Below are 20,176 nucleotides of genomic sequence, written 5' to 3' on the forward strand. Positions count from 1 at the left end.
TACAACAGCCAGCCAGATGTTTTGGCTTTACTTCTGTAATCTATACAGATTGAATAATTTAAATATGGACCCCAGCAATAGCAATGGGATCCCAATAACCAAACAGAAGCACCAGTGAAGTTTATCACAATACTGTGCTGTTCACAGGAGTGAAACAAACTGGTGTCATTCACCCAACTCTGGATCATATTGGAATTGCATTTGGCTGGTAATGACTGAATTTGCAAATGAAAACATGAACATTTTATTGTATTGTGTACCTAAGTTATTCGTTTGAGATGGAAGGCAATTTCAACTCTGATATCTCAGAGTCTGGGCTGCTGCTGCCGCTCTGATCGCTGTATGTGTCCCTGTGTGAAAGAGAATTTTACAGTCATTCATCTGGTCTGATGAAACGGAGTCTATATTTGCAGCATATGCATGGGTGGGAACATGAAATCTGACGCCGCGTGTTTACCGTGGAGACAGACGGCAGCCCTTCTGTAAGTAGCTCTGCAGCTTCCCGGCTGCAGCCAGCAGCAAACCAAGATACGGGGGTGAAGGCTTCATAGGGCGGGAAGTGAACTCAGGGTGATACTGCACTCCAACGAAATATGGATGATCTGAAAACAGAAATTAGATTTTTATTTTTAAGAGTACACAGAAGGTTGTAGTTGAATTGTTGACATTTAAAACCCCTGAAACACCATCATCCGCATGCTTTAAAGTGACTCAGCGTTTCCTTTCCCGTACCATCCAGCTCTATGACTTCCATTCTTTCCCCTTCAACGTCTTGACCTACGAAGCGGAAGCCCTTCTCTTCAAAGTGACTCTTGAGCTCAGGATTGACCTGTACGAGGACAACGCAGTTAGAAAGGCAGCAGTGGTGGAAGAAGTATTCAGATTCTTTACTTTAGTAAAAGTACTAATACCACACTGTAAAAAAAATACTCTGTTACAAGTAAAAGTCTTGCATTGAAAATGTTACTTAAAAAAGTATGTATGTAGGTATAAAGTTGGGTATTGTTTTTTTTTCTCCCAATACCGGTGCTAAAACGATACTTTTAAAACTGTGCCGGTGCCTGAACCGATACTTAAAAAAGAATAGGGGAATAGGGGAATAGGGTATTTTACAATAACCTGGAATGCACCACGAGGCTTACTAGTTTCTAGTGAATGCAGAGTGTTTTTCCGAAAAAGGCAGCAGCAGACTGTTAACGTCCCGCTGTTGGAATCCTCTACAGTGAAATACAGTCACACTTTACACCGTTTAGCTGTCAGCATTTTAACCGTTAGCTGCTAGCTAACGGTAGGCTAACGTTACCTGCTGTAAAGTGTAAAGTGTATTATGTTAACAAGAGTCACATGCAGAGATGCTTCTGTTGCCTCTAATGTCTGTTTTGGAGCATCAGAGAGCAGCGTAAAAGGCATTATTATTATTATTATTATTATTATTATTATTACTACTACTACTACTACTATATAAATCTGCGTTGTATTTCGGTCTGGTGGATACCGGTCATTTAGGCACCGGTGCCGTATTAGCACCAGGTTTCGGTACCCAACCCTATGTAGGTATCATCAAAAAAATTGTAGTTAAAGTATTACAAGTAAAAGTACTCAATGCAGAAAAATCCTCACATTTTAGAAACTGGAAACGATCCAAACTGTTCTGTTTTTTTTAATCTGCTAATCATTTCAGCTGGACTTGTAGGCAGTAATATTCTTGGGTAGTTTCATTTATATTTTTTCTGGATGTTTTGTGTGCTAAAATCTTAAATTGTACAGTAACTAAATCGGTCAGATTAATGTAGTGGAGTAAAAAGTACAATATTTCCCTATGAAATGTAGAGGAGTAGAAGTATAAAGTGGCATGAAAAGAAAAGACTCAAGCAAAGTACAAGTACCTTAAATTTGTACTTAAGTAAATGTACTTAGTTACATTCCACCACTGAAAAGAATACACATGCTGCTGGTGAACTGAGAGGTGGACATACCTCAAAGCGATGTCTGTGCCTTTCATCCACATATTCTGCATCTCCATAAAGCTTGCCTGGAATACAGAACAGCTGTAAGCACAGGGCCGACACAACAACACATCGACGTTGAGCTGAATGCGAACTTCAACGTTTTTCTTACGCAATACACTGTTGTTGGTCTTGAAAATGGTCCGTCTCTTCCCGAGCCTCATGGTTCCGCCCATCTGCCCGGGGTTGTGTTCGGGCATGTCGATCACCTGCAGACGTTCAAAGCGCGACAATCTCAATTCAACGCACTTTTCGGGTCACATTAAAACTAGATCACCGGTGCAATAAAACAAACTTACCACGGGATGCTTTGATTCTGGGTCAAATTCAGTTGAGTTGGCATCTAAGTGCAAAACAGACAAAGCCATAAAGTCAGTTATGATACAAGTTTGTAATCACTGGCTGCTGCTACGGGTCATTTATAAAGGTAAACCGATACACTAAACCAATATGGGTGTCTTAGGGCTCCTGCACACTGGATGCGTGGCGTTTCGGTTCTGTGTCAGTTGCGTGGCGTTTCCTTTGTCTTTTCACACAAGAAACGTGTCTGACGCGGCGCTGCTGCTAGCCTTGTCTGTACACGTTGATAAAATGAAATACCATATACCACATAAATATATACTGATTTGATTACAGCAAAGACAACGTCGGCAGTATTGATGGCAAAATAGACTACAGAATATTTCGTTCTGTATTGACAGGTGCAACATCAAATTTTTTTTTTATTACATTTATATCTGCATTTATGTCAAAACCCAGAGACTTTCAAACATCAAAATGTCATTTATTAAATGCATTTGTGTCAAAATGTATATAAACATCTTTTCCTATTCTATTTTGCCTGGAAACGCTTCAACTCGCTTGCGTGTCGCGTGAAAAATAGGCGTCTGTCCTGTTTCTAGCATGCACGCGTGTCACGCAGGCAGTGTGCAAGCTCTAACCTGTTAACATGGGAGCTGAAATATAAACGGACACGCCACGCAGCTGACACACTCACGCCACGCATCCAGTGTGCAGCCGGCCTTACACGTAACTGGATGTCACCCGGGGATAAAGTGGGCCGGAACGATCCGGAAAGGCGTTTAGACAGCTTCAAGGACAAATCCGGCACAAAACGAACCTAGGGGTTAATGACGGATGTGTACCCACTCTGTTGCTCTCTGGGACATGTTTTCATGCTAATCGAATGCGTTTGTAGCTTGAAACAAGCTAGCGCGGACCGCTGATTAGCTTACAACGCTAGTATTCGGGGCACAGGGAAAGTAAAAACAAATTGCTATTTTATACCACTAAAAAGGCTCCAAATAGCCCCACACTTCAACGGTAGCATAATGAGGGTCCCTACATGTAAACCGAAGCATTGAGAACTTTGTAAGTGTACAGACAGTTTATTAAAAAAGATAGTTTATAAAGACAGTCGCGTTCTCGTATACAGGCGGCCGCCGTCTTGGGAGCTACTGTCTTTAGTGAGTGATTAGCGCAACACCTGAAAAGCACCGTTGTTACTCTCTGCTCCTCACCACGGGGCTTCTCAGGGGCTGCGAACAAATCACTCCGCCCAAGTAGCAGAAGTAGCAGTGCTTCGCCTTCTGAGAATATAGTTCCCAGTATGTATACAGTTAGAAGATGGCTGGGTCTCATGTGACCTTGTTATTTGTACACGCTGTGACTATACAAATCACAACATGTAAATAGGAAAATGTTGGCGTTATTTTGTCACTTATTGGGAGCAGTAGGCTAGATGGAGCCGGTTACCTCCAGGATCTGTGCTAAGCTAGGCTAGCGGTGGGGGCGTCAGACAGAGTTACAACACGCACGGAGATGAGAAGGGCATGTATGGACTTATCTAACTCTGGGGGATACGGTGAATAAGACAAAGTCCCAATAAGTTGGCGTGTTCCTTTAAATGAATGTAAAGCACTTTGTAACTTTGTTCTGAAAAGCGCTTTATAAATGAAGGTTTATTATATTACCTGTCCAGCCGAGCGTGTTCCTGGCAAATTCACATACAGCCAACTGCATCCCAAGACACACACCTGCAGAAACACAGACATCAGTCAAGTAGTTTGTAATATATAATCGAAACAAACACATCTGACATAGAAATAGTTACGACAGCATTGGGTATAAGTAAGGCATTGCTATCCTGTACCTAGAAAGGGTTTTTTCTGATTCCTGGCCCAGCTGATGGCATGAATCTTTCCTTCAGTTCCCCTGACACCAAAACCTCCTGGAACCAGAACGCCACTGAGGATAGAGAGAGGGACAAAAACTGTTAATGAAACTGCAAATCGAATGTCCAGGTTGTATTACTTACAAAAAGTTTAAAAAAAAAAAAAAAAAAAAAAAAAAGCTCAGCACTCACTCAGCACTGCAGAGTTTCTGCCATGCCTCGTGGTATTTCACTGGTTCCTCCTGCAGAGTGCTCGGCTCCAAATGCGCTGAGTCTACATACTGGAGAAGGAGGAGAAGAGACGTAAGGGTCAGGTCTGTTGCACATGTGACCACACTCCTCATCACAGTCACAGTTTGGTGTGATCACACTGCAGGAGCCACATATTGTATGTTGTTTATGGTCTCATTTATATTATTTATTTATTATTATATTGTGCACTTATATTGTAGGTGGTGGGCGTGTTCATCGCGGCTTGAGCGGAACGGATAACATTATATTAGTTTGCTTCACCCGTTCACATGGGTTTTTTGGGCTTTGACAGAGAGGGGGTGAGCCTGGGAGCGAACATGTTCTGTTGACCAACGCACTAACGCCATTATTTTGACTTACAAAGTAACTTTACATTTGGTAACTGCAGGGCTAGTTGTATTTAACGTGTGGAGGAATAAATCCTTGCAATACAATCTCGAGTGCGTCACAGTGTGTTTATGCATCTCTCAGTGTTTAGCTGTTGGACTGCTTACACACACACACACACACACACAAACAAAGGGCCCATTCAGACTAGAGAAAGCCATCCAGAGATTAATCGCAGGGTTGGGAGTGTCACCTAAATGGCCCGTTCGTGTGAGGTCCTCCCAATGTGGGACAATTGGAATTTATAATTCACAATTGCTGTTTCCTGTCAGATTGTTTATAGATCTCGACATTTCTAAACGCACTTGAAGGCAGCTTCGTTTCATGAAGAGAAGAGACTGTGACTTTGTTGTTGCACAAAACCGGATTCTTGGGTTAGCCCAGTGCTGTTAACCGTGGTGAAAACAATCCTACTAAACATAACGTGATGAGCGTGTTGAACGATGTTGTAACCTTCTAACGTTACCCACCAAGCATTAGCTACTGGCAACCATCACATTGTAGTAACCATAATAGTGATGCTAAGCTGGATCGATCGATAAAGAAATGTATCAATAAATAAGGTCTCTGCTGTATTACGGTGTTGCAAAGTCAGGGTTTCCCGCAGCACTTTGCAGTTCGGGCAGCCCGCCTAAGCTGGGGAACCCTACCGCCTTAACTAGGTCGTAAAAAATCCGCTGCACAAAAGGCCGTCAAGTGCATCTCGGAGAATAGCGCGGATGCGCTTCACACTGCGAGCGGGCATGCGCACCACACGGCAGAAATGAGAGAAAGAAAAAGAGACGTGGTCTGTCGCTGTCTGGAGGATAACTAGCCAGTTGATATCGCGCGTGTGTCCGTGAGAACTGTAAGTCGTATAACTTACAAAAAAAAGCAGTATTACGTTTACTAAGTATAACTCTCTTTGGGACATGTTATGATTTGCAATTACACTCGAACGTATCATCTGGGTGCCCGTGTTTTGACGGAAGTAACTAAAGGGGTCAAAAGCTATATGACGCCACTGACAGGCGACTAAACAAAGAAAAGAAATAAAATTACAGATTTCTCTGGGTTTGAAAACTGTTGGAAACATTTTGGATACACAACTCAAAATATATATAACACAGGAATAGTCGTTTTTAGACAAATAGAAATGTTACATCTACGTCTATTTTATTATTTTATATAATATATTATTTCCAAATTTGAACTATTCTCATGTTGTATTTGTGCTTTGAGTTGCCTTGTGTACGAATTGTGCTTCACAAATAAACTTTCCTTGCCTTAATAAATGTAAAGAAAGCCAATGTGTGCATACCTTAACCTCCAATTTATGGCTGATGGCGAGGGCCGAGTGCTCCAGGGCCTTTATAACAGAAGCATAGGAGTCGGAAAACTTGGTGTACTTCCCAACCAGTGCTATCGAGCACTGCTCTAGCAGTCTGTCTGACCTGTGAAGACAGCGGGTATTAATCAGTACACCTTTTGAAACAAGACACAGGTCATCCAGTCACATAGAACAGAAGACAATAGCAGTTGTCAGCCTAGGGCTGGGCAATATATACATATTTTTTTTATTTATTTATTTTACAAGGAATACCTCTTGAGATGTGTCATCTCATTTTCAAGAGGGTCCTCGGTAGGATTGGACAGTACAAAGGACAAGACATTACAGTACAACATTCACTCACATACTAACTCCCCCCACACCCCTGCCCAGACATCACCAGAATGATCATTACAAAATATATATAATAAGAGTAATTAAGAACAAAAGAGAGAAATACCAGAAAACTGAAAAGAAAAAATGAATATTCATACTAGATATCGTCTTAGATTTTGGGACATCGTGAGGTAAGTGTTCATCCTGGTTTTGAAGGCTGCATTAGAGTAAAGTAATTTCATTTTCTGAACTTCTGAACCGACTGTTTAAAGTGCTCATATTATGCTTTTTGGCTTTTCCCCTTACCTTTATGGTGTTATATATCTTTTTGTTCACGTTATAGGTTTACAAAGTGAAAAAGCCCAAAGTCCACCCCAAAGGGACTTACCATCTCCAACAGAAAACACTGTTCACAAACTGCTCCAAACAGCTCTATTGTAGTCCAGCCTTTACTTCAGAGACAAACGTGGTCACTTTGTAACACACGTTATAATGCTCACCTAGCTGCTAACGTGGCACGCCCTCATACTCTGCTTCTGACTGGCTAGTAGTCCTTACCTAGCTACTGCTCATGTGCGACTCCCAACAAAGATGGAACAGAAGTGAGATGTCTCACTCTGTAGCTAAAACAGAGAGCTCAACACACAGGGTGAAAAGAGGAGCTGCAGCAATGTGCAGTACAACAATACTATGGTGTTTTTTGAAAATTAAACCATGTAAACCTATTCTGGAACAACCTCTAAATACAATTATGACCCTGAAAATGAGCATAATATGAGCACTTTAAGCTTTTCTATTAATTGCCTCTAACCACTTAGTCATTATATCCACATTACTGATGATGATTGTGAAGATATTCTGTGAAAGCACCATTGTCAACCCTACAATACCGCCGCAATATCGACATTACGGTATTTGGTCAAAAAGATTGTGATATTGGATTTCGCTCAGCCCTATGTCAGCCCCATTTCATTAATTGAACTCATCTTTGAGGACTCACCTGTCAGACATCTCCTTCCATTTAGTCAGCATTTTCCTGGGTCGAGTCTCTATGGGCATGTTCAGTCTCCTGCTCAGGTAGCTCACCACGCCCTGTTTCTCCAGCAGTAGCGGTACTTTGTAGATGGACGACACGTCGTGCACACAGATGACCTGGGACGAGACGGGTCAAAGAGTTTAGAGAGGCCGAGAGAGTCGGGGCTCCGCTTCGTCGAAGACGACAAGACAAAAGGCGCTGTCGGCGACGTACCTGTTCGGGTTCTACGTGGCAGAACATGGAGATCTTTTCTTTGACAGAGTTCTCCAGAACGGTGGAGCAGCGGCACATGATCTGTGGGCAAAGGTGAGATGACACTTTAATCAATTCAACTAAAAACACAACAGGGATTTCACCCAGGGAACACAAACAGGAGAGAGACGAGAATGCGCATGTCTGCACAGGTCAATGGTTTTTGGCTCATCATTACCCCTCTTCCACCAAGGCAGTTTGAGGGCTGCTTCCTAATCTTAAACCAGTTCTTCACATTTCAACAGCCAAAGAACTGGCTCTCAGCCAGGAAAACTGGTTCCAACACGTTGCTGGTCTTGAACCAAGAACCGCTTTTGTAAGGGGCTGGTTTTATCGTGACAAACAAGACCAACTAAAGCTTTGTGACATGATGTGAGCACACAGAACAGCATCCATGAGCGGATAAGCGATAAAACGATTCCGTTGGCCTGGCGGCCTGCCAGATGTACAGTTATAGGGGAAATACTGGTATCCAACTGAATTTGCAGGCATGCACACTGTAAAATAATTTTTTTTTTTTTTTTTTTTTTTTAAAAGGATGTACTGCAGATGACTCACCAGATCAGGGGACAAACCCAGTCCTCTCAGCTCTCTGACGCTGCTCTGTGTTGGTTTGGTCTTTTGCTCTCCGGTTGCGCTGGGCTGTGGAGACATTACATACATTAAACTGACAGTATAGAACTCTTTGTTTAGGTGCATCGGCAACTTCTAACGTGACACAAGTGTACAAAACAGCCACTTCGATCCAAATACAAGAAACTAAAAACATTTTTTAAAAGAAGAAGCTGACTTTGTATTTAAAAAAAAAAAAAAGGTTCTGATGCAATCATTAGGGTCTAATTTCACAATTAGGAAGTATGGGATTATTATTGTTGCAAACCGACCTTATTTGGTAAAGTTATTTCTTGTCAGCAAGGCATTTTAAATCACCTTTCAGTAAGTTAAGTAAGTTAATTAGATCTTTTGCTCTCAAACAAACTCTACTCGAGGGCTGCAACTAACAAGTGTTTTTTTCAGTTTTTGTTATTCTGCGAAGAGCGGCAGACACATTTGGCCTCTGAGAAACCCAGTGAAGCCTGAAGGCTCTCTCACCTGTGGTATCAGACTGACGTGAATGTTGCAGAAGTTCTCTCTCTTCACTTTAAACTGGAACTGCCTGAAGGCCTCGATGAAAGGCATACTCTCTATGTCTCCAACCGTGCCTCCTAACTGCAAACGTGCACAAGCATTAGCAGTGAAACTCACGGCAGCCTTTGCCTCAGCAGATACCCCTGTGCAAAATAACGTGAATAGAAGCTAAAAATTACAATGTGATGAAATTAACTGTTTAGCTTACCTCTATTACACAAACTTGAGGTTCTACATCGTCGTCTTCGACTGGTACCCTGGCCTGTTTAACAACCCATTCCTGGATGGCATCAGTGATGTGCGGCACCACTGGAAAAGAGAGAGATGAAGGATTCTTGGTTAACCAATTTCTTTTCAGCATGTCTGTCTGTTTTTTTTTTTTTTCTGGTGTGTCACGTTCCACATCACGAATGTGCCAGAAAACAGTGGTTTACTTTTCCTGCTACAGTGCACAAAACCGCAAACTCTGCGCTACATTCACTTAATATCTTCCCTAATAAACTTAAAAAAGGTACACCGTGTAGGAATTTCTCCCATCTAGCAGTAAAATCTCCATCTAGCGCCTCGCTTTTTCAAATGCGTGTTGCAACTATGGTAGCCGTTATGTACCAAAAAGCTATGACAACATGTCTTCCAATTTTCGCTTTTTTGGCGACGGCGATTCCTTCTCCTGTTGCTCGGCATAAGTATGATCCTCTGTTATGAACTAAAGTGCAGTGCTGGCTTTCAAATTTGCCGGGGCAGTGACAAGCGCCTCTCACTGATCTCCTTCTTCGTTTCAGCTGGTTTCAGTCGCGTGACGCTGGCTCTGAACGAAAACGCGTTGTGGACTAGCTAGACAGGTAGGGTAGTGCTGCATGTCCCTCTCAGCCATTATAGTTTTTCAAAATGGCGGAACGACATGGAAGCCTCCTTGGACTTGCCCGTCCGATGTAAATACAGATAAGAAATTCTTCTTATTACGAGGATAAGTCAGATCATTGGCAGAGGTCATTTTACACCAATGAGGACATATTTATGAATGAAGACATTGATTTTAGCTAATAAAATACTTAAAAACACTACACAGTGTACCTTTAATAATTAATTAAATAATTATTCAGTCTCTTTTGAACTCGGTGCTGACTAATTTGATGTTCAAGCGCTGCTTGGGCGGACACCCAATGAAATTTGTGACCGAGATGACCCGACGCGCATCACAGCACTGCCATAGAAAAGGACCGAAATTAGCATCTCTACCCTGGTGTCCTGTTTCCATCACTGCCGCTCCGAGCTGGAGCTGAGAAATACCCGTGCTTACTGCAGAGTCATTTGTCGCGGGAGTGAATGCCAATTCTAACCTTTCCCATTGCAGACAAACGCCAGATGTTAGGGGGTGTATGTGGATTTGTTTTGGCCAGTGGGGAAAAAGGTATAACGCAGCGGTTGTTTACCCTGCACAGTCTTGCCCAGGTAGTCTCCCCTCCTCTCTTTGTTGATGACTGACTGATAGATCTTGCCAGTGGTCAGGTTGTTGTCTCTGGTCAGCCGGATGTCGAGGAAGCGTTCGTAGTTCCCCAGATCCAAGTCCACCTCACCCCCGTCATCCAGCACGAACACTTCCCCTGGACAGAGTGGACACGACACAATAGTAACACACACATATTCATTCTGTTGTTTCATTCTGAATGTGTTGAATGATCTTTTTTTTTTTTTTTTTTCCCCTAACGTACCATGTTCATAGGGTGAAAATGTGCCCGCATCAATGTTAATGTAAGGGTCGATCTTGATGGCAGTAACATGCAGGCCGCATGACTTCAGGATTGTGCCCACACTGCTCGCAATGATGCCTTTGCCGATGCCTGAGATGACTCCACCAGTTACAAGGATGTACTTCATCATTATGCTCCGGTATCTGGAAATAGATGAGAGCTTTGAATCAAACAGTAGACCATGCAAAAAGGCTGTCATAAACATGTTGTGCTTTGGGGAAATTGTTTTTGGGTCACTGTTTTTAAAAGGTGCCGTAGGTAGGATTGTGAAGATCCAGGACTTAGCCAAAAAATTTGAACATCGACAACTTCTCAGTCACTCCCCCCCCCTTTCCGCTACAGCCCAAAACGGTCTCCTAAACCACTCCCCCCACAAGGGAGAATGAATGCATGTGCAGTGATTGACACACAGTTAGACACCCCCCCATGGCTCTGATTGGTGCATCTAAACAGGGAGTGGTGGATTTTTGCAAATTACAATACAGGCTGTAGGTGGTGCCAGAGGAGCCGGATTTTTTTTTAAATGACCTGCGCCATGTAGTTCTACTGGAACATAGGGTCAGTTTCAGCAAATATGACAGAAAGTTAGTTTTATAAGTCTTACCTACTGCACCTTTAAGCAGGAAAAAAATGACTTCAACTATACACGTCCAGAGAATACAATACTGCTGATAAAGATCACAAAATGTAGCTGAAACCTCCAAAAGTAATCTAGTAAGTAGACCTTGAGTTGATAATTTTAACCAAACATTATTTGCAAGTGTATAATCTTTTGTAGGGCTATTGTACTAGATTGCATTTTACTGTAAGGGTAACGTTATATTCAAGTTAGAAAACATATATTAAGAAAATGCACTTTTGAGTTGAACATTATGATTTAAATGTATTTTTATTTATTACATTTTCTGCAGCCTGCCTCTTACCTAATCGGGCTTAAGATATATGACAGGAAATATTAGCATATGGCTCGATAACATTTCTGTTGAAGACAATTTAGCTGTTCAGCTAACCAAAATATTGGCTAAATCTCCATGCTCCTGTTCTACAACGTGGACACCAGTGGCTGTTGTCAAAGGAAGGGCTATTTTGCCAATAAACAAACATTTACGGCCTCGAACCACTGGTTAATACAAAAACTTGGTGACTAACGTATATGTAAAGCAGAAAGCTAAATGTTTTCCATCTTTCCTACAACACAACAGTTTCACTATATTATAGAGCATGGCACACTTGAAGCGCTCAGACACACACGCCGAGCTGGTGGGAACTTCCTGATTCCCTTGTGCTAGAGGACTACAATTGAGAGGACCGCCAGTCCAGGTTACCGCCATCCCAAAAAGTTAACGAGACAAACATATCTGTCTACATGATGTCCTTTTAGACACACAAGACCAATGACTTTGTTAGTGTAACTAACAACGCGTTGTAAACTGACAAATGCAACTTTTTCTGAACAAAGCTGTCTTTAAATACAACCGATAGCTAGCTTACATGCTCTCCATTTCTAACAACTGCGTCAAGCTAGCCAATTTACATGTGACCAGAATTCCCTGCACTGCTTTCAAAATAAAAGCAACGGTAACGTTAGCTATTTATTATTATTTCATACAAAACGTATACCAACAAAACTGCGAAATAGTTACAATTGACCATCTATGGCAGCATTATAAACTCAATTTGGGTTAGGAGACTACTGATGAAATGTAACCCATTACACCTCTATCAGGGCATGGTATTTCCAACAGAATTTTATTTTGATCCTTTTTACCGGAAGTCATACTTATTTATTGTGTCTAGCTTGTGACTTAACAGTGTTTGCTAGCTATCCAACAACAACCTATCTTAACAGCATCACATTTCAACTTACCACCAGCCGGAGCTGCTCTTAAAAACAAATCTTCGACGTCTAAAGCAGTTCACAACACCTTTTGTCAGAGACAAAAATTTCGATTCAAATAGCAACGCTTGTACTTGTGCCTGTGCTCCCCTAGATACCCATCTATCCTCCTCTGACTCTACACGTGTATGGACCACGATCCCGGGCTGCAGTACATCATTCAAGCACTTACAACATTCTTCTTTTTCCTTCTTCTTCTTCTTTAGGGTTTTAAGGCAACCGGCGTCCGCTGTGTTGCACTACTGCCACCTTCTGGAACTAGCTAGTCCATTACTGTGCCATCTTCATCAGAATCTCTCAAGAAGTCAAACAGCCATTATACCATAGAAAGTTATTTTACTCCTTTTCAATTCCCTCCATACTCTAGAACAGGGGTCTTTAACGTTTTTTAGGCCAAGGACCCCTAATCTGAAAGAGAGACGAGCAGGGACCCCCTACTACATTTATATTGTGTAAAATTGAGTTGCATAATAAACTGGGCCTAATAACGTCCAGAATGGCCTAAAGCCTATAGGCCTACACAATCCCTTAATGGTGGCCTACAACACTAAGCTTCTATTTTACATATTCACAAATCGTCATGTTTTAATGTCAAACATACACGTGGAAGGCACAGTGAATCCAGAAGCTTGACTGTATCTATCGACCTTTCCTGTAGGTCAGTAAGCGTAGCATCAATGTTGTTGAGTTTTTGTTTTGTTTTTTTGTTTTTTACAAATAGGCTGATTTATCTTTGCTAATGATATTTTGGAATCATGTTAATGTACTGTATATTTTCAGACATATTTCATTTTGGGGGGGGGGGAACGTTCAAAAAAGTATCAAACGATAATTTGGCGGCCCCCCCCTGAGGATCCCCTAGGGGTCGTGGACACCCTGTTGAAGATCTCTGCTCTAGAATACTTCATATTGATATTTCTGTTAAACCCATGTCCTCATTTCGGTTGACATCACGTCTCTTTCTGCCCCATACCTGCTACAGGGCACAAGCTGCAGCCTACTGCCTCTGGTTGCTGGCACTGCTTGAGTTATCTGTTTGGGTGCTTCCCCAAGATGTATAGTACGTGCTGTTCAGATCTGTGTGTCTCACTCTCATTCTGGTCAACTTTACTTAAAAAAAAAAAAAAAAAAAAAAAAGAAGATGTTTATTGAAGATTGAACATGCTACATGTTGTGACAAAAATTTGCAATCGCAAAAACATCATGAAGTGCATAGAGTCCATGATCCTGTATAAAGTGCTCCTCCCTGTGTATGTGTGTAACAAGCATGGCGCGCTGTGCATAAGCCTAGGCGCATTTTACTAATGCGCTGTTAAAATAACAATGAATTGCTGTGTTATTGACTTTAGACCAGGTTTTTGTTGGTCAATGGCGCGATCACTTCCCGCTGCCTCAAGATAGCAATACACCAAGAAGGCATCTGAACTATAGGATGGACACCCGAACCGAGCCCTTCGGGACCCAACAGTACCCAACGGGCCGGGCCGGGTTCAGACAGATATTTAGAAATGATGTTGGGGTTCGGGTCGTGCTCGGTCACATAAGGCATTGAACATTTTAAATTTAAAACAGCTTATTATGTAGGTGTGCGCCTGTGTTAACGTGCACTTGTTGCCCAGTGTGCGCTGATGTGCTCATCTGTTTTTTTGACATTTGAATGCCTTCCTACAGTTGCTTAATAAAAGCGGTCTTTCCACACAAACAAACGTATCATTAGTATGAGAAAAAAACGAGGCTGTAACTGTGTCGGGCTCGGGTCGGGCTCGGACATAAATATTTTAATTCCTGTCGGGTTGGGGGCTGGGTTCGGTTACTGCTCTGTCGGACACGGGCCGGGCTCGGACAGAAAAATGTGTCCCGATCCGCACTCTAATCTGAACACACCTCCCTGTAAGACCAGCATGCCTATGGAGGCACAGATGGGCGCAGGTGCATTTGCTATTTGAACGACGTTGGCGCTGGACGGTCTTAAAATAGCAAAGACACTTGCGCCTGGGTCTGTGCCGCGCTGCACCGGGTGCAAGATAGGGCCCAATCTGTTGCTCTGCAGCAAAAACACACTTTGTTTGAACTGGACACCAACAGTCAAACTCCCCGGAACCGTTAGTCTCTCCAGAGTTTCACCGCTCAGGGCTCCGGTTTGGTCCCAATAATCCGGTAGCTCACAGAGGGAGAAGTGGAAATGTTTGTCTGCTCTACAGCTGCTGGCCTCGGCTGCTCTCTGAGCTACGGAGGCCGAGAGGGGCGGGGATACATAGGCAGAGAGCGGCGGGGATACATAGACAGAGAGCGGTGAGGCTACGGAGGCCGAGAGGGGCGGGGATACATAGACAGAGAGCGGTGAGGCTACGGAGGCCGAGAGGGGCGGGGATACATAGACAGACCGTGCGTTCATGGGCATCGGAAAAACATTTTTCCCAGTGAAAACGTTACCATTCACGTCACTTCATGTGGGAATCAGAGGTGGGAAACTTTGCTTTTGCTAACAGTTTCCCAGTTGGTGACGCGTTGTTGACAACTGACGTTTGATGTAGGCGACTTTGGTTCACTGAAAATATTTCAGTGACAATAAACTGTTAATTGTGGACAAATGCCTCTGCCAAGAAACATAACATGTTTCAAATTATTCATGAATAGCCCATGTATAAAAAAACATCAACACCTTATCCGTGTCCTTTCCCGTCCATTGTCCTGCATAAAACACAAACACCTGTCCATGTGCTGTTTGTATGCTCGCATAAAAAAACAGCAGCAAATCTTTGTTATTCTGGCCTCCATGTTTTCACACACCTGAACAGTTGGTGGCAGTCATGCAACAAGTTGTTATGCCAAATGCCAATATAACAGAAGAAGAAGAAGAACATGCATCCCGACCATGTGAACGCTGGCAGTCTGGAAAACAACGTCATCACGGGGGCGGTCCCTGATATTCCCAGGTGGCGTGAACGCACCAAGAGAGTGGCTGGTCTACGGAGGCCGATAGGGGCGGGGCCATTTAAAGGAGAGCTTAAGTTTAATTAAAAGGGATTGTCAAAGCATTTCCACCGACATCTTCATCTAAAATGTAGTTAAACATGGTAGGTCATTCTGTCAGGGATGAAATATCAATCAGAATGCCCTACTTCATCCATACATGTAGTTTAAAGTAGGGTAGCTCATTGTGTCAGGTACCGTAGGAAACATCTATCAGAATGGACTACTTCCTCTGTAAATTAATTTTAAGTATGTTAGCACATTCTGCCAGATAGGAAATATCTCTCCGAATGGACAACTTCCTCTATACATGTAGTTAAAATTATGGTAGCGCATTCTATCAGGAAGGAAATATCTATCAGAATGGACTACTTACTCTATAAATGTAATTAAAAGTATGGTAGCTCATTCTGTCAGGTATGAAATGTGTATCAGAATGGACTACTTAGAATCATGATGACTCAAAATTAATTTTATAAATATACTATTTGTTCTGTAGATTAGTATTACCTTTCTTTGGTTCAATACGCGTCATTATATTCACACGCACGCACACGCACACACACACACGCACACACACACACACACGCACACACACACACACGCACACACACACACACACACACACACACACACACACACACACGCACACACACACACATCTGCCATTAAGAAATCAGGGTTTTGCAAAGTTTGTATGGAAAACATAAAATGGTTGCACAGAAAAATACATATGGAACACTACATCTTTAATCTTTCAACGCCTTATAACAAACTGCTGGTCAGCAACTCGAATGAACATTTGTTTAACTTTCATTACTTCAAACCAGAGGGCTATTTCACAAACCAAGATAAGGGATTAAGCCGGGATTTCCCAGTTATCCTGGCTCAATTTAGCCTTGACTCGGTTTCACGAAAGCAGAGGCTCCTAAGTTACCATGGAGATTTATTCTGTACAGCTAGCCTGGTCCAGACCAGGCTAACAGCCAGGATTTATTAATCCTGGAGCCTTTTCTGTTCACTCAGCAGTGCTTTTACCTTATTATCAGCCTGCATTAATATACACAGGTACATATTGCTGTTCATTTAAGTACTGTTATTATTTGTGTGGGACCATTATTTTTTATAATTATTCATGTGACATTGTTACTATTATATTGCTGTATGAAGACTGCTGTTCATATTGTTGTTAGAAGTTTGATGAATATATTATGGCAGTTGTTGAGATAATTAGAAAAGGCTGATAAAGTTGCCAAATGTGTTTAAATGAAGTCAGTTACTAAGGGCACTATATAAAGTGCTGTACATGTGTGTTTCTATAGTGGACCAATGCACCTTCAATTATTTTAGTTGATTAATTTTTTTTATTATTCTTTAGCAATAAAGGATTCAATAAATTGGCATTCTTAGCACACAATTTGTGTTGTCCAGTAAACTGGGACTATAATTTTGGAGGATTGTACAATTATAAAAACCTATTCTAATTGTACAATCCTCCTTAATTATAGTCTTAGTTCACTGAACCAATAACTACTGTATCTAGTGTGGTAGGCTACTGTACATTCATGTGACAACAGGGAGAGGACACCTGAATGGTTTTTGATCTTATATTTTCCTGGGGGGAAATAACTGATGAACTGTTACATTCATGTTGTAGTGTAGTGTGCATGGAATTTATCACAAAATTCTCATTATAGTTTTATAACGACTTCTTCAGTGTCTTTCTTTTCTATGTCCATATATACAAGGGAGCAAAGCATATAATATGTAGAGAAGGAAACTCGTCCTCTATATAAAATAAATGAAAAAAAACGTGAGAAAAAGCATGGCAGATAATAGCAGACCAACTGAATGCTAGTCTAAAAATATACATGAACAAACTACTGCTCTTAACTGAAACCATTCAGTGAGTCACTTGTCATTTGCAAAAATGAACAGCTGTATACTTTGCATTAAAAGCGAGCAGTGGGAGTTAATATGACTTAGAAAATTTATATTTTAGCCCAGAGAGAGAGAGACAGAGAGAAACAGAGAGAGTGAGAGAGAAACAGAGTGAGAGAGATATTTATGCATCATATTCTAGTGTTGTAGAAAATTGATCTTCATGGTAAATTTCCTGAGTAACATTATCTTCTGCTTACTTTTAAGGCAAAAAGTAAGCAGAAAACGGTTAATTTGTGCAAATAATTAGTAGCCTAATCCTTGAATGGTATGATTATGACAGTTTCAATCCAGAGCAGTGGTCAGTTAATGTATATCTTTAGGCTGCTTACGCATTCAGTCGGTCTGCGATAGTCTGCCACGCTTTCTCTCGCTATTTCATTACATTACACATTACCGTGTTTCTTTTTTACAAATAATGTGTTTCACGTTATCATACTTCCACAAGAAGCTGCTGCTCACTCTGTATAAAGTATGAACAATGTGTATTCTCCATTTTAGCATCAATAAATCTGCTATCGACCTCGCGGTTTGTTAAGGAAAGCCATGAACGCGCATCTATCCAAATTACTTCATCCTGGCTCAACCTAGTCGCTCCTCCTCAGCCTGACTTGGCCTTCGTGAAACACACCAAGCCAGGCTGCTTTTGTGAAACAGCCCCCTGGATAGTCGTTGCTAATAAATAGTCAGTCTAGTGTATACTGTACATGTGTGTGTGTGTGTGTGTGTGTCTGCAGAACACACAACCTAAGTGGCCATTTTGAGTGGGCTGAGGTTCCAAGAAAATGTCTGTTCAAATTTCCAATAAGTTGTTATTATGTTTACTTTTACTTATGTTGAGTCCCAAGGGAATCTACAGCGGCAATTCTATGAATTTGGGGCCTGTAAAGCCTTTAAGATGACATATTGTGATTAAAGGCTCTAGCTAGCTACAGTTTTCAAATAAAAAGTCTCAATACAGGCGAAGCCTTTCAGAGATGGAGGGAAAATGTTGCTAACAGTTGAGCCTCTTGCTAACCGCCGCCTTGAGTTGTGAGCTCGGCTGCTGCTGTGAGCATGTCGCTACAGTTAGAAAGGTAAACTATTAGCAACATTTTCGTTCCATCTCTGAAACACTTTGCTGATATTGACATGTTTTATTGCATTTATTGTCAGACTCTTTTTTTAGAGAAGTTGCTTTGCAGTGTAGGCAGTTGTTGCTAATAGCAATTCATTCTGCAGGGTTTTCTGCATCAGTCTCTTAACGTCTGAAGGGACGTGAATGTGCATCTGCATTTGAAGAACAACCAACAAGAATGATTAACTTCCACTCTCTGAAATGACCTGTGCCAAAGTCTCCCGTAAATTTATATAGAGAGCATTTAAATAGCTAATGACTACTCAAAGTGGTTTTACACAATACGGATACCTCATAGATACCATTTACACAGACATTCATACACTGGTGGCTGTGGCTGCCATACCAGGTGCCACCTGCTCATCAGATAAATATTCACACAGGAAGGACACTTTGCCATGGGACTGCAAAACCAGGGATCGAACAGCGACGGCGGCTCTACCATTGATTCACAGCCGCCCCATCGCAACTAGATTTTCTCGAGCATGGAAACAGAACCAAGAGGAAGTCTAGTTTTCTCTCAGACCAATTGAATAACAATAAACTCAAATATTATTAAATATTTGCCCAATGATGCCAAAAATAATCTGCCTGTGTTAGCTAAGTCTCTTTTGATCGAAAATTCAATCAGGACTGTCCTCATGCCTAATCTGTTTATTTACACACACACACTCTCTTCCCCTTTTTCCTGCCTCCAGCTGTCCACTCTGACGGTTAAACCAATCAGATTTTGATCTCCTATTTCCCACTTTCAGCCTCTGTCATTTGTTGCAGTTAAACTTTAAAACTCTTACTTTCTCTGCCGCTGTCGGTTGTTATATCAGTGTCAAATCGATGCAACCCTCCTCCACCCCATTCACCTATCATGTGGATGCAACAACAGCGTTGTTGTCATTACTTAGAGTTCCTCATGGGGGCACCAGAAACTACGCACTATAGCTTTAAGGAAAAACTGAGGAGCAGCACAACTCATTTCATGTATGTGAGGAATGTTCGGGAGACCTTGATGACTTACACAGAAGCATTTAATAAACATTCAATTTAGGAAAGAATTAAGCAGGCAGTGCAGTTTAACCACGATGTGTTATTGTGTTGTGCCGTCCCAACTCTCTGAAGTTCCTGTCTTCCTGAAGGAGTATTTCAACTCATGCTGGAGGTGTTACGTTTAGCTGAACCTTCAATCAAAACAAAGATATTGCGGGAGCCGTAAACACAGATGCTAAAGCCTAGTTTAGCCTAGCGCTCTCTCTGGGAAGTATGCAAATGTGTGGCAGGCCCACCAACCTGGGGCAGTGGTGGCCTAGGGGTAAAGGAAGCAAGACCGGGAGGTCGCAGGTTCAATCCCCAGACTGGCAGGATGAAATCGTGAAGTGAAAGAGCAGCGCTTGTCCCTCCCTCATTACCACCGCTGAGGTGCCCTTGAGCAAGGCCCTTAACCCCAACCGCTCCAGTGGAGCTGCTCAGTGGCAGCAGATCAGACTGTGGTTGTACTGGGCAGTTTCCAGGTATGAATGTGTTACTGTGTGAATGTGACAGGTTGTCGTTGCAAATGAGAAATTATTCTCAATCGACTTACCTGGATAAATAAAGGTTTAAAAAAGAAAAGAAAACTCCAAAA

At 42.0% G+C, this 20,176-nt stretch overlaps 1 protein-coding gene across 2 annotated transcripts; it reads right to left on the bottom strand.

The window, feature by feature from the left end:
• Positions 1 to 228: 228 nt before the first annotated feature.
• ctps1a (CTP synthase 1a) lies at positions 229 to 12,746 on the bottom strand. 2 transcript variants are annotated; one of them, XM_031278642.2, is made up of 18 exons: positions 12,498 to 12,746; positions 10,592 to 10,773; positions 10,313 to 10,483; positions 9,088 to 9,188; positions 8,844 to 8,960; positions 8,310 to 8,393; positions 7,713 to 7,793; positions 7,464 to 7,615; positions 6,119 to 6,251; positions 4,372 to 4,460; positions 4,159 to 4,253; positions 3,980 to 4,042; positions 2,306 to 2,349; positions 2,119 to 2,215; positions 1,977 to 2,032; positions 733 to 829; positions 458 to 602; positions 229 to 350 (listed from the first exon to the last, which is right to left on the bottom strand). In XM_031278642.2, the coding sequence occupies exons 2-18, from the start codon at positions 10,758 to 10,760 to the stop codon at positions 266 to 268; spliced, it is 1,779 nt and encodes a 592-aa protein (XP_031134502.1). In that variant the 5' UTR covers positions 10,761 to 10,773; positions 12,498 to 12,746; the 3' UTR covers positions 229 to 265. The 2 variants fall into 2 exon arrangements, with proteins under 2 accessions (XP_031134502.1, XP_031134504.1); XM_031278644.2 differs by having other exon boundaries at positions 10,592 to 10,790; positions 12,498 to 12,709.
• Between the last annotated feature and the right edge of the window lie 7,430 nt (positions 12,747 to 20,176).

The sequence above is a fragment of the Sander lucioperca genome, chromosome 16, assembly GCF_008315115.2.
Source record: "Sander lucioperca isolate FBNREF2018 chromosome 16, SLUC_FBN_1.2, whole genome shotgun sequence".
NCBI lineage: Eukaryota > Metazoa > Chordata > Actinopteri > Perciformes > Percidae > Sander > Sander lucioperca.

Excerpts from the sequence above, each read along its gene's own strand:
- ctps1a (XM_031278642.2), bottom strand. The coding sequence starts at position 10,760 with ATGATGAAGTACATCCTTGTAACTGGTGGAGTCATCTCAGGCATCGGC. Across the intron at positions 830-1,976 it reads GGCACAGACATCGCTTTGAG|GTCAATCCTGAGCTCAAGAG; the intron begins GTATGTCCACCT and ends GTCCTCGTACAG. Across the intron at positions 603-732 it reads GGAAGTCATAGAGCTGGATG|ATCATCCATATTTCGTTGGA; the intron begins GTACGGGAAAGG and ends TTCTGTTTTCAG.